Genomic DNA, 18,338 nt, shown 5'->3' on the forward strand with positions numbered 1-18,338 from the left:
ACCTTTTAAGTTGCATTACTGAAATAAATGAACTTTTGCACAATATTCTAATTTTTTGAGTTTCACCTGTATTTAACACTCATTTATTTATGCTAAGCTTATTATCCTATAAAAGAATTAGAACAATTTTTCTTCTGTATTTTTCAGTCACTCACAGCCTTTCATGATTTAACAATCTGTTGCAGTTACAGTTCAGTTCAGTTCACCCATTCCCCTGAATTCAGGATCCTTTTCTAACAAGCCTTTGCTTTGCTCTTATCCTAAATCAGTGATGGTGAAGCTTTTTTTCCTTGAGTGCCAAAAGAGCGTGTGTGCGTACTATCGTGCATGCACGAGTGCCCACACCCATAACTTAATGCCCCAGGAGGGCGAAAACAGCTTCCTCCACTCCCTGGAGGCCCTCTGGAGGTTGGAAACAGCCTGTTTCTCAACTTCTGGCTTCCCCTGGCTTCCCTGGAGCTGTAGGACTGTAAAAATGCCCTCCTCCATCCCCCCAGAGGCTTTCTGGAAGCCAAAAACGCCCTCACAGAGCCTCTGTGTGAGCCAAAAATTAGCTGGCCGGCACATACATGCATATTGGAGCTGAGCTAGGGCAACGGATTGTGTGCCAGATATGGCTCTGCGTGCCATCTGTGGAACCCGTGCCATAGGTTCGCTATCACTGTCCTAAACTTTTACTTCTCTCTTTTGTATTATGTTTATATTAAGGCACTTTGATCCCTTTTTTTATCACCTTCCTGCACCTTTATCAGAATTGTACTTTTGTACAATTGTAGTTGTGTGTGTATGTGTAAAAGTAAAAACTTAAAAAACTTAAATTTTGTATCTCTCCAAAAGTTACACAGTGAAAATTATTTCTAAAAGATATTTCTTAAATTCATAGGAAATTATTTTGATGGCTAAATATGAATCATTATTTCATATGTCGTGTCTGCTTTCTTCAAATTTTGTGAAGATTGAGCCCTACAATCGTGGCAAAACTAGAGAAATCTTTTCAAACTGTTCACCACATTTTTGTATCCATTATCTAAATTATTGTTCTAAAGTGCTTTTTGAGAAGAAATTGTGATCCTTGGGGGAGGGGGGGGAATGTCCGCAGGTTTGCTATTAGAAAAACATGCGAACTAATGAAAATATTTTGCCCCTGCCACCCATCTGCTGAGCTTATGTGAGTCAAAGTTACTTTGAATAACAAGTTCTCACACTTTGAACTGTGCAAGGGTTAAAAAGTAGTCAGTCTTCAGTGGATATGTAATTTGTTGATTTAAAGCTCTTGTAAATGATTGTTGGAAACTTCTCAGGTGTAACAATGCGCTCAGGAAGATAATCACAAGCACTGCTTGCTCTTAAGTAGGGTTTTTAATCTATCACCATTGGTAACTTGATTTGAATTCCCAGAGGAACAGATAATTGTTTGAATTGTCTGCCATGGAAAATGGGGAGCTTATCAAGGTACATGAAAAAACAGAGGAAGTTAGGTTTTGTGAAAATCCAAATTTAGAGGAAGGAGAATGTGAACAAGTCTGTAATCAAAGCAATGGAGATTCATTCTCTCCTTTAATTACCATGCTAGATAACATAGATATTAGATGTGAGAATAGCAAAGAAATTAGCCAGCAAAACTCTTGTTCCTCCCAGCATGGCTCTGACAGGGGGGAAGAAACAGATTCTCTGCCAGATAGTTTTGAAGATAATCAGTACAAATATAGAGAGGACAGAGCTTTTGAAAAATCAATGACTATGAATGACATTTCCAAAACTTCAAGAAATACTTTCACATTTCCCTTCAACAACAATACAGAAGAGAACAACAATTTTCCAAAAGAGGAACATAAGATTTCCCTTCTTGTTAAGGTAAGTTCTTTTACTGGGCATGAATACAGTTGTGGTAGTTCAGACGTAACATAGCTTTCCCCTAAAATTTGGAGAAAAGCAATATGCATCTTCATTATAGGACTATAATTTTACTTTTCTGCTCGGTGAAGAATTAAACCACATTTTTGCTTTCTACTGAGAAGTAAACTCCATTAATTTCAATGACTTTCTCCAAGGATAGGGGTTGCAAGATTGCAGTCAGAATAATTGTGTATAGAGAAGTAAGAGCAGAATTGCAAAAACACATTCTTCATGATTTGTGGAATAGATTAACTTCTTAGCATGCAATCAAGGAAACGGCTTTTGCTTTTCTCTTCTGTGAACACACCAAATGTATGTTCTTCTGCAGTAACTGAATGGCAACAAGACTCTATTTCTACTCAGATAATAAATTAGAAAATGATATTCACAACAACTTCTTTTTCCATACAATGGAAAAAGCCCTAAATTGGCTTAAGTACTGTCAAGTATATACTTTTCCCAAGAAACTCAGGCAAGGAAAAAACTATGATACAGCACAGCAATGACCTAAGAGTGTGCATATGAAGCTTAAACAGATATCACAAATTTCTAATATTCTGAAGGAAACTTAAATAATTCATCAAAATGTTTAAAATATTTTCCACCAATTTCTGCATACTTTCTCAGTGAATCTTATTCCCTGAAAATCAGATACGGGATTGCAGTTATCATTAGCTATGGGCAACTGCTGTATCCACTTTGATACTGGATAAGGATGAGACACACAATATTTCTTATTGGAGTGGTGAAAGAAATGCTTGGGACTATACTTTAAATTACCTGGCTATAGTTGCATGGTGTTAGAAAACATACTTTCCCCTAATGAACAGGGGTGTCAAACTCAAAACCAGGAGCAAGATCAGGCCTGTGGGGTGCTTAGATCTGGCCTGTGGGCCACCCTGGAAACATTAAAGGGTCTGCCCGTGGTGCCTTTGCCAGCAAAAATGGAGCTTGGGGGTCTGTTATCTCTGGCAGAGCACTTGGGGCCCACAGGCGCCCCGGCACAAGTGATGTTGAGCTGGACATGGCCTCCCTGGACATACCTACTCACACCCCCCCCCCAAGGTCAAACACAACCCTGATGTGTGTGTGTGTGTGTGTGTGTGTGTGTATGTATAAAAGCTGTAACTGTCCATGTGTTGCTGTGGCGCAGTCTGATTTGTCTGGTTTGCTAACTCTCCAACATGCAACATATAATTGTCCATGTGAGAAGCAATCTGTGTGTAGATCTAAACCACACAGGCATATTTGAATGCAACATTGTGTCAATATTTTAAAGCAATCAGTGAAGAACTTTCAGAGATTTAAGATTTTGATCTAACAAATATTTGTATTTATTTAAATAAATATAAATTTAAATATTTATATGTGTGTGTATGTATACATACATACATACATACATACATACATACATACATACATACATACACACATACAGAGAGGGGGGGATGGAGGGAAGGAAAGAGAGACATGAGGTATAAGTACAGTACTCATGCTGATTTATAGACTCAGCTGTTGATGTTACACTTCTCTGTTTTATCAGATCGTTATCTGAAACTCAGGTTTGTTGTGTGAATATACTTTTAAGTGTTTCATTTATAGTAATTAACGTGTTATTGTGGTTTTTTTCAGATGATTTCTCTTTAAACTGTAAGGGATATAATATTTTATTAAAGGATTGGGAGAAATTATACTAAAAAGCTATTTAGTAGCACAGTTCTATTTCTGCTTACTTTGGAATAACTATGAGATAAGACTGAATTCCATTCTGTAACTAGGCAGTCCTATCATACCAGTTCATTATTCAAAGATTATTTGCAGATACTAGAAGACTAACAAAATAGTTTCTGGGTGCTTGAAACAAGTTTGAACTTGCTAAGCATAAACAAAGGTTTCCATAGGTTATGTTTTACATACACAGTGAAATGACTCCCAAATTAGAGTCTGTGTTTATGGAACTTATTTCCATAATTTCATGAATGTTGGAAAACATCTAATTCAATGTTTATTATGTAAAATAAGTTAACAATAACTCATTGAACAAAACATTTTGCATATTAAATAGAGGTTTCATATTGTTAATGATTGATTATGCAATTGTTCAAGGAGAAATAGCTTTCATATTCTGCTTACTAATATAAAGAACAATAGGAGAACATGCTTTCTAATTTTTTACTCTGTTGCTGACTGTATAATTCTCTCTTCAGGCAGGAGCTGAGGTATTTTACAGTTTCAAGCTACATATTGACTAGGTTTTTTAGAGATTGCTGAGCAAGAGCTCAGTTTATCAGAGGCAATTATTACACAGGGGTAGGAGGTCAGGAGGAGACAGTGCCAACATCTTGCAGGTCTACTGACTATTGATAATTGGCTTCTGGCCAGATTATCCCCAAGCTGTTCTCATCACGCAGGAGGCATTGCTGTCTGCCCATGGACTTAATGCAACTTCTTTCATTGTGCAGTTCCAGGAGGCTCTTGGGATACCAAAATGAGTTTGAGGACTGCATGTGGCTCATATGGATTGCTTTTGTCTACCTTATATCATAACAAACCATATCAAGGTTGATTAATGCTCTACCTTTTGTTCTTCAGGTGCCACTGAGAAGTTAGGCCAGTGATGGCGAACCTTTTTATTCCTCAGGTGCCAAAAACATGTGTACATGCACGATTGCTCATGCTCAAGTGCCCACACCCATAATTCAATGCTGCCCCATCCACAGTGCATGTGCACACAATCCCCCCTACTCCCCCATTTCCCAACCTTTGGTGGGCCTGGTAGGTCCATTTTTTGCCCTTTCCAGGCTCTAGAAGTTTTCTTGAAGCCTGAGAAAGGCAAAAATCGCCCCCTTGTCCCTCGAAGGTTGGAAACAGCCTGTTTCCTGACTTCCTGTGGGCCTGTAGGCCCATTTTTTGCCCTCCCCAGGCTCCAGAGGCTTCCCTAGAGACTGGGGAGGGCAAAAACACACAAATCTGTCCCCTGCAGGCCAAAAATGCCTTTCCAGAGCCTCTACATGAGCCAAAAATCAGTTGACTGGCACATACATGCATGCTGGAGCTGAGCTAGGATAGTGGTTCATGTGCCGGCAGATATGGCTCCACGTGCCACCTATGGCACACATGCCATAGGTTCGCCATCACTGAGTCACGCCCTTTCTTCCCACGAGATTAATTGAAAAAGCAAAACGTGAACTGGCCAAAGAAGGAGTAATTTGCTTCACCTATTTTAAGATTGTCCTTATCTTTCAACAATGTGCTTCATACACTGCTCTGTTCATTTTGTTTAACTATGATTTATTGAACCATAATTGACTAATTCTCACAATATGCTAGACTAAACTATGGCTTATGGCAACAATGATTAGATTCACTCATTAAGCCAAACCTAGACAAATCACTTTATGACTTACTGCGTTTCTCCAAAAATTAGGCTTACATAATAATAATCCCTAGCCTGATTTTTACACGTGTGCCTAATATAAGACCTACCCAAAAAATAAGTTGTAGTGAAGGGTGGGTGGGTGTGGCCAGCACAAGAGATGGTGAGTGCATGGGGACCGATGGTGTGTGGCAGCTGCCACAGCCTCTATAGTGCCAGTGAGTTGATTACTTGTCTAAGCAGCAGGAAGAGGCAGAGATGGGGGAAGACATGTGATCTGGATGTATTGTGTGGGCCACAGGAAAGCTGAGAGATAATGGGATGGAGTGGGCTATGGGAGCCTCATTTATGTGCAGAAGCACCACACCAGTAGCAGATGGAGGGAGAGGCATGAGGGGGGAAGGTGGGTGATCCCAATGCCCTGCGTGGACTGCAGCCGTGCTGAGAGATGCAAAGATGAGATGCCTGCCCACTCAGTCTCACCCATGGCTTGCTTGCTGCCCTTGTGGTGCATCCAGATTGCATGTCTCCCCCTGTGCCTGTGCCGCCATCTGCTACCGGTGCCACTACGCAAAGACAAGCTTCCTGCAACCGCCCGCTTGTTCCGACCCACTGTCTCCTGGCTTTCCTACAGCCCGAATGGTGTATCCATATTGCATGCCTCCCCCCTGTGCCTCTGTTGTCGTCTGCTGCTTGGACAGGAAATCAACTCACCTGTGCTGCATGGGCTATGCAACCCCAAAGTGCACCGACCAAGGGGGCCGTGGACTGCAGCTGGTGCTGGACAATGTCGGTCCCTGTGTGCTCATCACCTTTTGTGTGTGTGTCGGGTGGGGCACCCAGCACGACTGATCCCTCTGAAATCATCTTTCCCCAAAAATGAGCCCTAGTGCTTATTTTGGAGACCCCCAACATATAATACCAAGTCTTATTTTCAAGCAAACATGGGTAGCTTAATGTCTGTACAATACATTTACAAGGCTGTATGTGTAAAATAATATTGGTTCTCAATAGCTTTCCTGTGGAAATATGATCAAATTCACAGTGAAGAACCTTATTCAGGAGAAAGGGAGGGAGGGGGAGAGAGAGAAAGAGGGAGGGAAGAGGGGAAAGATTACTGAAATATTAAACTGTTGGATATTATATGGAACTACTATCGCATATCACAAGTTCTTATAATAAGGATTGGAGGAAAATAATTTTAATGAACAAGCAAGTTTAAAAAGCCAGTGTGGTGTGATGACTAAGGTGTTGGACTAGGAACAGGGAGATCTAAGTTCATCACAAGCCAAGGAAACTCACTGACTTTGGGTCCATCATTTTCTGAACACTATCTACTCCACATGATTTCTGGAGAAAGAGTAATTGAGATAGGAGTGGCATTTCCACTATGTCATACTATTGAAGAAATAATTAATACATATTCAAAACAAGCTTATAATGTACAATTTTAATTTGAAACAAAAGTTAATTTAAGAAATTACATTCTATCATAACAATATGAAATGAAATAATTGCCATGACTTTATGGTATCAATAGTCTTAATTTGAAAAGTGATGTTACATATTAAATAAATCCTTTACAATCTGGGACTATAAGGTTAGAGCCGTGATGGTGAACCTTAGGCATGCGTGCCACAAGTGTCATGCTGAGCCATCTATCCGGGCAGGTCAGCTTTCACCTGTTACTCTTCTGGGTTCTGGTGCACCGGCCAGCTGGTTTTCACGTGTGTGGGAGTGCTGGAAACCAGAAGAGCAGCTGCCCAGTGTGCATGCTCACTGGGCAGCTGCTCTTCTGGTTTCCAGCACGCATTCACACACCTCCGTTTTGGCACTCAGTGCCAAAAAAGTTCATCAACACTGGGTTAGTCATCTAGGACTTCAAATAGGAAATAGCAGATTTCTTCTTTTGTTTTAAAACATGGTTCAGATATTTGCAGTAGCAAAATCACTTAAACTTATATACCACTTCACAGTGCTTTACAGCCCTCTCTAGGCACCTTACAGAGTCAGCACATTGCCCTCAACTATCTGGGCCCTCATTTTACCCATCTTGGAAGGATGGAAATCCGAGTCAAACCTGAGCCAGTCAGAATTGAATTCCTAGCTATGGGCAGAGTTTGCCTGCAATACTACATTCTAGCCACTGTACCACCACTGCCCCTGAAGATAATCAAACTCAATATTTTTATTCCAGAACAGAATCTTAAGAGATCACAATTTAGTATTTGAAGGAAATTAGATTTGCAATGATTCCATATTCTCATCATGATGAACAAAGTTTGTTCTGGGCCAACACTATCCATTTGGGTTGACTAATGAAGTCTGCTTGGACATCTTATTGGTTTATCACCTCTATTCTTACTGAAGTACAGTATTTCAAGTTTATTGCTTCAGATTGTTTAACATTACACCAACTTGAACTACCAACATTCTGGGCATTAACAGGAATCCTATGGAAAATCACAACTTTTATTTTGAGCAAGCTTCTTTGTATTTATTTTTAATGGACTCATAAATTATCTTATTTTTAATACATTATTCAGTTTATTGTCAAAGCCAATTCAGTGTTCGGCCTTACATACATCTCCCAGCATTTTTCCTTTTAAGAACCATGCTAGGTTTAATGTGGCATGTTAAAATTCAACAAATTAAAGTTGTCACGCAAAAAATACCTATGGGTGAACTTTATATACAATTAAGTTTCAATAGTACTTTGGAATTAACTGATTTTTTTCATATTTAATTGAAGTGTCCCATGTTTTAGGGTTTTTCTATGCGTGATGCAGAACCATTACCAGTTAGGAGGGTCAGATAGACAATGGTCTTTCTATTTATCTAGTTTGTTCAGAATTTCATCATCTCCTCCTGGAATTGTTGGAATGAAATTACTTTAAGTTACAACTCCAATGTTATTTAATAATATATACAAAGAAGTAGATATTTTTAGCTTTGGCTTCAGCTGCCTTTTCAGTTTGGCCATCAATAAGCCAGATCTTGGGATCCTGGTAGTCACCACCTATTTCCTGAAAGCCACAGGAATGTTTATCTTTTCCTTTCTTATAATGCAATTGCGGCCCTACTACACCTTTCAAAAGGAATAAGTGGAGTTGGCGTAGAGTTACAGTACACATGGCATTTCATAGACAAGGTGGTTTTTAAACTTTGAATGCCCATTCAGCCAGGAATTTAAGAAGATCTAAAATGTCTGTAATTACTTGTTTAGTATTGAAGAGGGTAGCACAGCCTTGTTCCCAACAACTTCCTCAAACTTTCTTCCTTCCCTTTCAAGGTCTGTGTGCCATCTTGCTGTCATGACACAATCTCTTCATTAAAAAATATACCATTCCAGAGTGGTGGTGTTTTTTAAAAAAAGAATAATACACAATAATCTTAACTTGAAACCAAGCAATGAATTCTTCTCTGACTCTCAGTTGTGACCCCAAAATTTGAAGCTTATAAGATTGTACATCATTTTTTCCTTCTTCCCTCCCTCCCCCCCCCCAGTAACTCCTGTTTGCTACATGCTCACTACTGTTACAGATAAACTATTTACTGAGAAATTGGCTGTGCTGTACAAAAACATTTGCGTTTAGGCATCCCACTCCTTTGAATTTCTTTATTTTTTCATACCAATCTTTTAAAACAACAAAACAGTGCCCTCTGCAAGCTGTTAGATAAACAGCAGCAAAAAAAGACATGAATTAGGTAATTATTTTTACTGTTAGAATCTGTTACTGATTCTAAATGTTTTCTAAACATTTAATATGGACATGTTATTTTCTAAATATATTGATAACATTTCTGTGACTTTTTTTGTCATAATATGCACATGATTCGGAAGATGGAAGCAGAGATCACCCTCCCCATTTCACATACACACACAGTACAGAATTGAGGCAACATTCATATTCATAATAGCAGGGTGCTTTCTTTACCATATTTTACAGGGAATCTGATTAATTGCATCCTTCAATATAATCTTGTCAGTTTTTCTGTTAACTTCATCTATGGGATTATAAAAATAAGAGTGAGAATTTAATATATTTTTATCTATATTTGTAACAAAGAAAGTTAGAAGTAATTTATTTATTTATTTTCCTTTTGTACTTTTATCCTTTCCACCCCCTTTTTCAGTTCTTTTCCTTCTTGTTTTATCTTTTATTCTCGTATTTGTTTTTAAATCCAATAAAATTACATAGAAAACAATTCACATGAGATGGTGAAATAATAATGTTAATGATCTTACAAGATTTTGACTAGTTCTTAAAACATAATGATTTAATTTTGAGGTTTGCTGTTGCCATTTTAAAATGTAGAGAATCTCTCATACAGATTATGAGTGCAAGCTCTTCACCTCCATCGCCCTGGTTTTCTAGCCTTTTCCATTAGTGCCTCTGCAAAACATCATTTCATTCCCACCACAAATGGAATGCAGTCTCAGGATATGGCAACTCTGGATAGGCCAATCTTCACAAATTCTCTTTTGCTCTGAGCTGTGTCACTGTGTATTGCTCAAAGAATAAGGGAGTCTGGAAAAGGCATTGCACTGTTACAGGCTTATGGTAATATTTACCATAGTTGGCTCCCCCCACCCTATTGCCATATAGTTTTGCAAAGCATGAAATCTGGATCTCCTCTGTTTAGAACTCCCAGAACAGATACATTCTTGTTATAGGGAAGTTGGTATTAAAGTGAATTTATTAGTCAATTACATATGTGACTTCATGGTCATTTTACCAAGAATTAATCTTTGCTCTGAAGCAAAGCCATAGCTTAGGTCCAAGAAATGTGGGAGAGCCTTAAAGATAAGATACAATAAAGCTTTCTTGCATAAAATGTTACAACTTTACTTCCAGAACTGCCATTCTGTTTTATTATTAATGGGTCGGTGTGATCACATTCAGCTGTCTAATCCTTAGAGGAGAAACTACAATGAATCCCTTGCAAAAGGAAGCTGTAATATTCATTTGTGGTGTGTAATTTTAAACCTTTGTAGTTCTGGATTGATAGGCAACACCCTAGCTATCTAAGTTATTTCTTACAGTAACCTGAGAATGCACTATTTGTTTCCTAACCACATTGAAAGTAATGTGTTGACCAAAGCCACATTGATTACCATAATATGGCAGACACTGTTTTGCTGATATTTTTACAATTTAGTGTTGTTGTAGAAACAAGACAGGAATTGGCACCAATTAAAAAAACAGAAGCAGTTAAATGAATAGACAAGTTGAAATTTGTTAAGGAAAAGTAAAATATGAAGCTCCTTGAAAGTCTGACATACTCAATTGATGGTCTGCTAATGGCCCTAATTCATGTTTTTGAATTTTATACAAGATGTCCCATTGTGCTTCTAATGTAGTCAGATTTGCAAATCCTTTTAGCATCTAGATGTGTACAAACCAGATACAGATGATCTTCAATTTAGACATGAGCAACACTGGATCAAAGATTAATGTTTATTCAAGTGGCACCAAATTCTCTAAAATTAATACATCACTGTTGAATCTACTGTAGATCAAGTAGCTGCCATCTTAGATGTTACTTGAAAATGTATTCTATTGACATTTGTAAATTACACTATAAACAGCAATCTTTCAACATGATACAAATTAAATGGTGCCTTTGTAATGATTTAGTTAAATCTTTTAAATAATCCTGCAATCATACAAAATAAAATGTTTGCTTCATATCAAGGTACTGGATTTTCTCTGAAAAGCATAGGGTAAGTGATTTGAGTTGAGGAGATAGGGAGTAATACTTTCACTTTGCAGGGATATGCAAAACTGCAGGTTAAAGTTCTTGAGTTCTTAGGGAGGAACTCAAAAACAACAGATATTTAATTACTGAGTTTAGGTAACTGCTGAATCTTAGCATTCTAAAATGTATTCTTATTTTTTAAAAAAATGTTTAATTAATTATGTTTCCAGAAGAAATATAGTGCCTTGTAAGCATTTTGTGCAGATCCTAAAAAGTCTTTCAGACTACAGAATTTATTTGGATTTGTTCAATGAGATTAAAATGAGTTGAATTGTTATACTTTTTCTAACAAGGAACAAGGAATAAAGCAGAGGCGGGAACACCTTTAGTACTGGTACAATCCTGTTGAGTATATTTCTGAGGTAGTTCATTCATACCTTTCACAAATAATGGCTACGTATAGGAATAGCATGACAAGATATATTATGTTTTGTGGTGGTATGAAAAGTTGGATGTCATCCATATCATAGTGATAACTAGACCCCAAACCTCAAATGACTTATTCCCGCAATGTTGTTAGATAGCTCTTAAACTCAGCAACTAACCAAGATATTGAATAGAAGTCCTAGATATCACTTTCCAAACATGTTATTCTTATTTGGTGGGCCATCAGCAATTAGTCATGTTGTTGAATTCTTAAAAAAACTTCATTCTTTTTGGAGAAGTGATGGATTCCAAATTAAAGTTGTAGTATAGTGTTGATTAAACATCTTAATCAAGTGAAATAATTGCAAACCTAGCAAAATTATTCTCTTCACTGCCTGCAGTTGCTTTGGATAAAAGTAAAAATAAGTGGCTGCCTGCAATATAAGAGAATGAAACATGCAAAGAAAAAGCAAAGCAGAATAGTGATCTCCAGTGCAATCTTTTAACAGAAGTATGCACAAAATAAAGAGAATAGAGACTGTTTTCTCACTCTTGAAATTTGTCCTCTCAAGAGACCTGAACAATACTTTGAAGTTGTTGGGTCTAGCTAGCTTTTCTTATGGGAATTCCATTAGTTCTTGATGCACTCTCCCTATGTATACACAATTGGTTCATCGTAGAAAGTCTTATCATCCAGCATTACTTGCTTACTTTTTTTGTTTTTTTGTTTTTAAATATTTTTATTTTATTTTATATGACTTACAAACATTTAGACATCAAACAATACAACATTAAACATTTACACTTAATATATTTACAAGATTTATTTTTTAACAATTCTATTTACTATACCTTTTTCTTGATTTCCACCCAGTTGTAAATTTTTTCCCACACTTTGTAATAGTCCTTATTTTGTTGGTTTTGAATTTCGTATGTTAATTTGCTAAATTTGGCGCAGTCTAATATTTTTTTAATTACCGTTTCTTTGTTTGGAATCTTGTCTTGTTTCCAGACTTGTGCATATGCTAATCTTGCAGCAGTAAGTAAGTGATTTATTAAGTAGTAATTTTCTTTGCTATGTTTGCCTCTAATTATGCCTAATAAATACATTTCCGGTTTTATTTCAATTTTATAGCCCAATATTTCTTCCATCCATGCCCTAATTTGAATCCAAAATTTTTTTGCTTCGTTACATTGCCACCATATGTGGTAGTATGTTCCCACTTCTTTTTTACACTTCCAACATTTGTTACTAATGTTTACATTCATTTTGGCTAGGCGTGCTGGCGCATAATGCCATCGGAAGAACATTTTATAAAGATTTTCTTTATATGGTGTTGACAAAGTCATCTTATAATTAACTGACCATAGTTTTTCCCAGTCTTCTAGCTGAATTGCATATCCAAAGTTGGTCATCCAAGATATCATGTTAGGTTTAACAATTTCTTCAATGTTTTCATAGTTTAATAGATAAATATACATTTTAGTTATAAATTTTTTGTCAGATCCTGTCAATATTTTGTCTATTTCATTTTGCTTACTTTTTTTGGATCAATTTATATTTTAATTTATAAAGCCCAACTTGTAAATTGTATCTCTATGTGGCTAACACAAGTTGAAAACCTTATCAGCACTAATAAAGAAAACAAATCACAACAAAAGGATAATAAAAGGATAGTGAGTCAAGCCCACTATCATTTAGTTTCTACCCACCACAGGTGGCTTATCCATTACTCTGGCATATTACCCAAGAAAAAAATAAGATTGTCAAGGTCTTCTAGAAAGCCAACAGGTGAGATAATCAAATTTCAGGGGTTATGCTCTTCCAGAGGGCACAGACCATGCTCAACTTTTTGGATTTTGTGGGATAGTCAGAAACAATTGGAAAAAGGGAGTTCCACAAATAGCCTGGCCCTACAATGGAGGGGTGTATAAATGGAATTAGGGTGGATAAAAATTTATGATTATTTTTTTTAAAAAAAATCAGATTATTTGTATTTAAATATTTTTATTTGAATAGTTTTTTAAATTTTTATCACACTTATTTCAATAAAATGCTTTTGGAGTAACAATCTATCTAAAGATACATTAATTTATTTTATTCAGCCTGAAATGGAGTTTAGTTAGGTAGCATGAGGCTGTATATTCTGCAATATTTACATTTTTGGTAAATTCATTCAATGAATCCAAGCTCTGCAAGCTGAGAAAACATGCACTGCATTGATGCATTCACACAATTTTACAATAACCATGAGATAAATAATAAAACAAAGCTATGGAATATTCCTTTATCCTATTATTTTGCAAATCTGTGTACACTACAATCTATATGATTGTTTGAAGAGAAATACGTGCCAACAGATTCTAAGTGTGAGCACTAAAAGCAGTAAAAATGAAAGTAAAACTTTCTAAGCAGCTTATAAATATAATATTAAAAGTGCACCTGTCATTTCAGATCCATCTTGGCAGTGCCTGCTAGTGGGCATCCACTCACTTGCTGCCTGCCACATCCTTCACCTTATTGTGTCACTGCCACATCACCAGGCATCCCATGGGACTGTCAGTGAGTCAATAGAGGATCAGAGGAGAAGCTGCTGCAGGACAGAAATGACAATTGTTCTTTAAAAATTATGAATTAAGCCTTTTTACTAGTGATTTAAATCAACTTGATTTAAATGAAATCTATCCTAGATGGAATTTAGCAGCCTGAATTGTATTCGGAAGGTTATTGAGTACAATTCATAAAACAAGGATATTACATTGTTGTACCAAGATGTGCTCTTAGTGAGCCATGTCACCACATTGTGTGATTCAATTAAGATGCTGGTTGGTATTCAATGACAGTACCATGTACAATACTTTGTAACAGCTCAGTTGGGAGATAAGCAAAGATATGAATGACTGAGAAGAGTTTCCAGCAATGGCACCATCAATTTAGCAATTGCATTTGCACTTACATACTACTGTATAATGCTTTACAGCCTGCCTTGAGCACTTTACACAGCCTGCTTTGAGCTCTTTATATTTTCCCCAATAATCTTGGTCTTCATTTACCAACATCTGAAGGATGGAAGACTGAGTCAACCTTGAGCCTTTCTCATGATTGAGCTCCAGACTGTGCGTAGAGTTAACCTGCAATACTACATTCTAACCACTGTGCCACCAGGGCCATTATTATTTTACAAGGATTTGTGCAAAGGCTTCCCTTGACATGCTGTGTGTTTTTTTTTAACTAAATGCAGTCCCTACTACCAAACAAACCATTTAACCCTAAGCTTAATTACTCTTGCAGTCAGAAATTCCAACTCTGAATTATTGCAACCTACATCTTTTGACCCTAGTGTCAACTATTAAAAGGAAGAAATAATACTTGGGAATTTGTCTCACAACCCAGTCATTTGATTTGCCTCGTTCACATACTACTGCCTCACCAATGCAGACCTCTTAAGGGTTTGGCGAGTCAATCTTATATACTCACAGGCACTCCTGCCATTTCCATGCCTTGTCCTATGGAAAGTCAAAATAGTAGGATGACTGAATTTGAGTTACAAAAATTTGGTTGACCACTACATGGTAATGAATAGGAAGTAGGACATCCTTACTAGGAAAAGGAATGATTTCATTAAAGTTTCACTGTATATGCTATCTTCTTTTAATCATTAATATTCTATATGTTATAGTTATTCTCAAATTTTGCACACTGCAATTATTTACTATGAGGCAGACTTGTACAGACAAGGCCCGTCGGCGACTCACCCAGCTGGCGGTCTTTGCGGCGTGGTCGGGAGAAGGAGGCCGCCATTGTGGGGTGCAGCCCCGATTGGCTGTGGGCGACGAGGGAGGCAGCCCTATATAAGGGGCTGCCTCGTGGTGTCGTTCCTCTTCGCCCGGCTTCTTGGGTCATTTGGTTTAATAAAGTGACCCCATTATACCCATACATATGTGTCTGACTGTTACTCCGCCTGCGCTGCAAAAGGAATATACCATAGATTTGCTTTGAACAACACTTCTGCCTTCTCTGTGCTAGCGCCTGATCAATCTTATTTTGGCTTGTTTTTAAGTTGCTTGTAATCCCTTGGGATTCTGATGTACAGTTTGAGAATTGTGCATTAAATGCATAGGCATCCAAAAATCCTATTTTAAAAACTCTTTTTTGAAGAGGTATATTTAGACAGGAAAGGCAAAATGAATTCCCCCCCACCCCACCCCCACCTAAAAACCCAGTTACTTACATATTCTGTAACAATAGTTGTGTTTCTCCCCCACATCTCCAAAGGATACAGCTTTTATGGGCTAAGAATGTGGTATTGAGCAATTTGAAGCAGGGAATCACTTCATCGCTCCTCCATCACTTACTGGCTCTAGATTTCTTTCCCTCACCTGAATGCCACTTTGAGGAAGAACTCCTTCAAAGACAGTTTTCAAGGATAAATCAAGTTTTATTAGGCTGCTGCAGTCTGTCTATGAAAGAAATGCTGGTTCCATCTACAGCTGGACTGGCCATGGACTCTTATTTCAGCACTGCCAGTAGACAGGTATTGCATTACTCCAGAAGGCAAAGATTAGCAGAGTAGAGCAGGCCACAGGGTTCTGGGAGGATATGAAGCCTGAGATGGATTCCTCATTCTGTCCAGTAATACTGATCCTGATGTTTTTGTGAAGTTTAACATTTGTAAATCAAAATACCGCATACTGAAATATGAAAAAGTCTACAATTAAAGCAATTGATTCATATTTCCAAAGTTGTTACTTGCAGCCTGCAATATAACGAGACAGCTTATATACGTGGAACCTTTTCCCAAAGACTTATCATTTTACATTCCTTCACTTGAGGCAGGTTGTTGGCCTGCTACTATATAAATAAAGTCACAATGAGGATATTCTTAGAGAACATAATCTGGGCTCTATTTGGAAGCAAGCATTGTGTTCCATTTTCTTCTGATTGAGAAGCTGGAGGAAAAGTAATATACTGTATATGGAAGAACAGTAACACAAATTGTTTTCATGTACCTTTTATTCAAACTCGCCCAACTTACTCAGGCCTGTAGCCTCCAACAGTTTCTTTACTTTACTAGCTTAATGTTCAACAGGCAAAAGGAATCCCTCAATGGCAACCAAAGAGGTAAAAAAAGAAAGGACGGAGCAAAGATGTCTAGAACCTTCAAATACTAGGAGCAATTAAACTAAAGGGATCACCTAGAATTAATACTAGATCATAAACATTATGAATCCAGGAAGATTTGGGCAGATAATACGGTTGTGGAGGTGTGGCCACACGAGGGTGCCTTATCTCTCATATCTGATTGTGGTGAATACAGAGTGCAATTGCTTACCGTCCTTTCACTCAGTCACATTGTCTTCCATTCCCTACTGCCCAGTTGGATATTTGGATTTTACAAAAGGTCTCTTTGATACCAGGATTCAATTAACACCCTTTGGTGAGTGAGTGAGGCCTTTGGCTTTTTGCTTTCTGTGCCAGGAAAATGTTCTGTGTTTGCAACGATCAGAGCAATCAAGCTGTGTTTACCTCAACCGAATGTGTTTGGGGAGTAAATGAAGACTTGAGGAAGGCTTTTATACTGTTTTTCAAAAGTACAGCATGGGAGAGTGCTGGAAAGGGGAGTGCAAGAAAGAAGTATTTTTGAAAGAATGGGATTAAGAATGGTTTGTTCTGAGGTACCATGGGCTGTGCGTTAACCCCACCCTCCTCTCTTGCACTTGGCTATTTTGGGCTGGCAGCATGAGCCAGAGCTCTGACAGATGAGCACTCAGAAACACAACACAGAGCACCATAGCACTTGTTGCTCCGAACACTGCTGTAAGCTTCTGCTTTGCCTTTCTTGTCCTTTCTGGTTTATTTTGTGGACAGTTTCATAATTAGGAAAATGAGTTAGTGGAAGTTTCAAAAACAGCAGCAGGAGTAAAGGGATTGTGTAGGGAAGGAGCAGGGAGCCTCCCAAGGGCTGTGGGTAAAAGGCAAAACCTGGATCTTTTACAGAGCAAGGAGAACAGCTCCTTGCCTGGGGCGATCAGAAATGAGCGACTCATCTCCTGCCAATGGAGAAGGAAAAGACCCTGAAATCGAACTCTTTGTCAAGGTAGGTGAGACTTTCTTTAGTCAGCTGCAGACATTCACTATGTCCAGAGTTCCATTGTGTTTTAGTGCAGAATTGCTTCCTTTTCCTTCCCCTTTCTTGTTTGCTTTCCCTCCTGCTGTTGGCTTTAGTCTTTGTTGCTCCAGTGCCATCTCCTCACTGGAATGCCAAGCCAGCCCCAGTAGTTTCCTCTCTGAATTTACTTTGAGGAAGGAAAACAGAGCCTGAGACACCCAAGAAGTCTTGTAGCATGCAGCATGCAGCAGTCAAATATCTATCAGCACAGAAACGGGCTCATACCTGCATGTACATAATCTGATTTTATTCAAATTGTGACTAGTAGCAGTTAATTATGCAGACTACCTACTCATATGAAGATACCAAATGAGGCAAAGTGAAATTTTTAGTAGTATATTTCCAATTGCTTATTACATTTGCAAGCCATTATCACCTAGGTTTGCAGTCATTGGGTAATTAAAAATGCTAGCTCTCAGAGAAAAATAACCATGTGGTGTCTGTCTGTGTGTGTGAGAGAGAGGGGGGGGGAGAGAAAGAGAGAGAGAGAAAACCTATGGTCTTTCAGACATTGTGAACTTTTATCTTTCAATAGCTATAACTAACAAGGAGAATAGGGAACCTTGCTGGAAGTGTAAACTTCATGACATTTTAAACATCTTCAAATTGAAATAGTAACAACAATGAAAAACAATAAGGATGGTATATGGTATGTTGCCCTGCAAGCATGCAAGTGGGAGGGATAGAATACAGATAAGGGCAAAAAATAGCTCATTCAGAATATGAGGAAGGGGTGTATAGAGTATCATTTCCAATCATACATGAAC

General features: G+C 37.8%; 1 protein-coding gene across 3 annotated transcripts in view; it reads left to right on the forward strand.

The window, feature by feature from the left end:
- Positions 1-1,299: 1,299 nt before the first annotated feature.
- CLIC5 (chloride intracellular channel 5) overlaps positions 1,300-18,338 on the forward strand; it is an 84,629-nt gene continuing 67,590 nt past the window's right edge. The window contains exon 1 of one of the 3 annotated variants that reach the window (XM_070732440.1): positions 1,300-1,854. In XM_070732440.1, the coding sequence (XP_070588541.1) occupies positions 1,429-1,854 (426 nt within the window). In that variant the 5' untranslated portion in view covers positions 1,300-1,428. Of the gene's footprint in view, positions 1,855-3,337; positions 3,459-17,194; positions 17,500-18,338 lie in introns of those variants that run through there. The other 2 variants (XM_070732442.1, XM_070732441.1) reach the window with 2 other exon arrangements.

The sequence above is a fragment of the Erythrolamprus reginae genome, chromosome 1 (assembly GCF_031021105.1).
Source record: "Erythrolamprus reginae isolate rEryReg1 chromosome 1, rEryReg1.hap1, whole genome shotgun sequence".
NCBI lineage: Eukaryota > Metazoa > Chordata > Lepidosauria > Squamata > Dipsadidae > Erythrolamprus > Erythrolamprus reginae.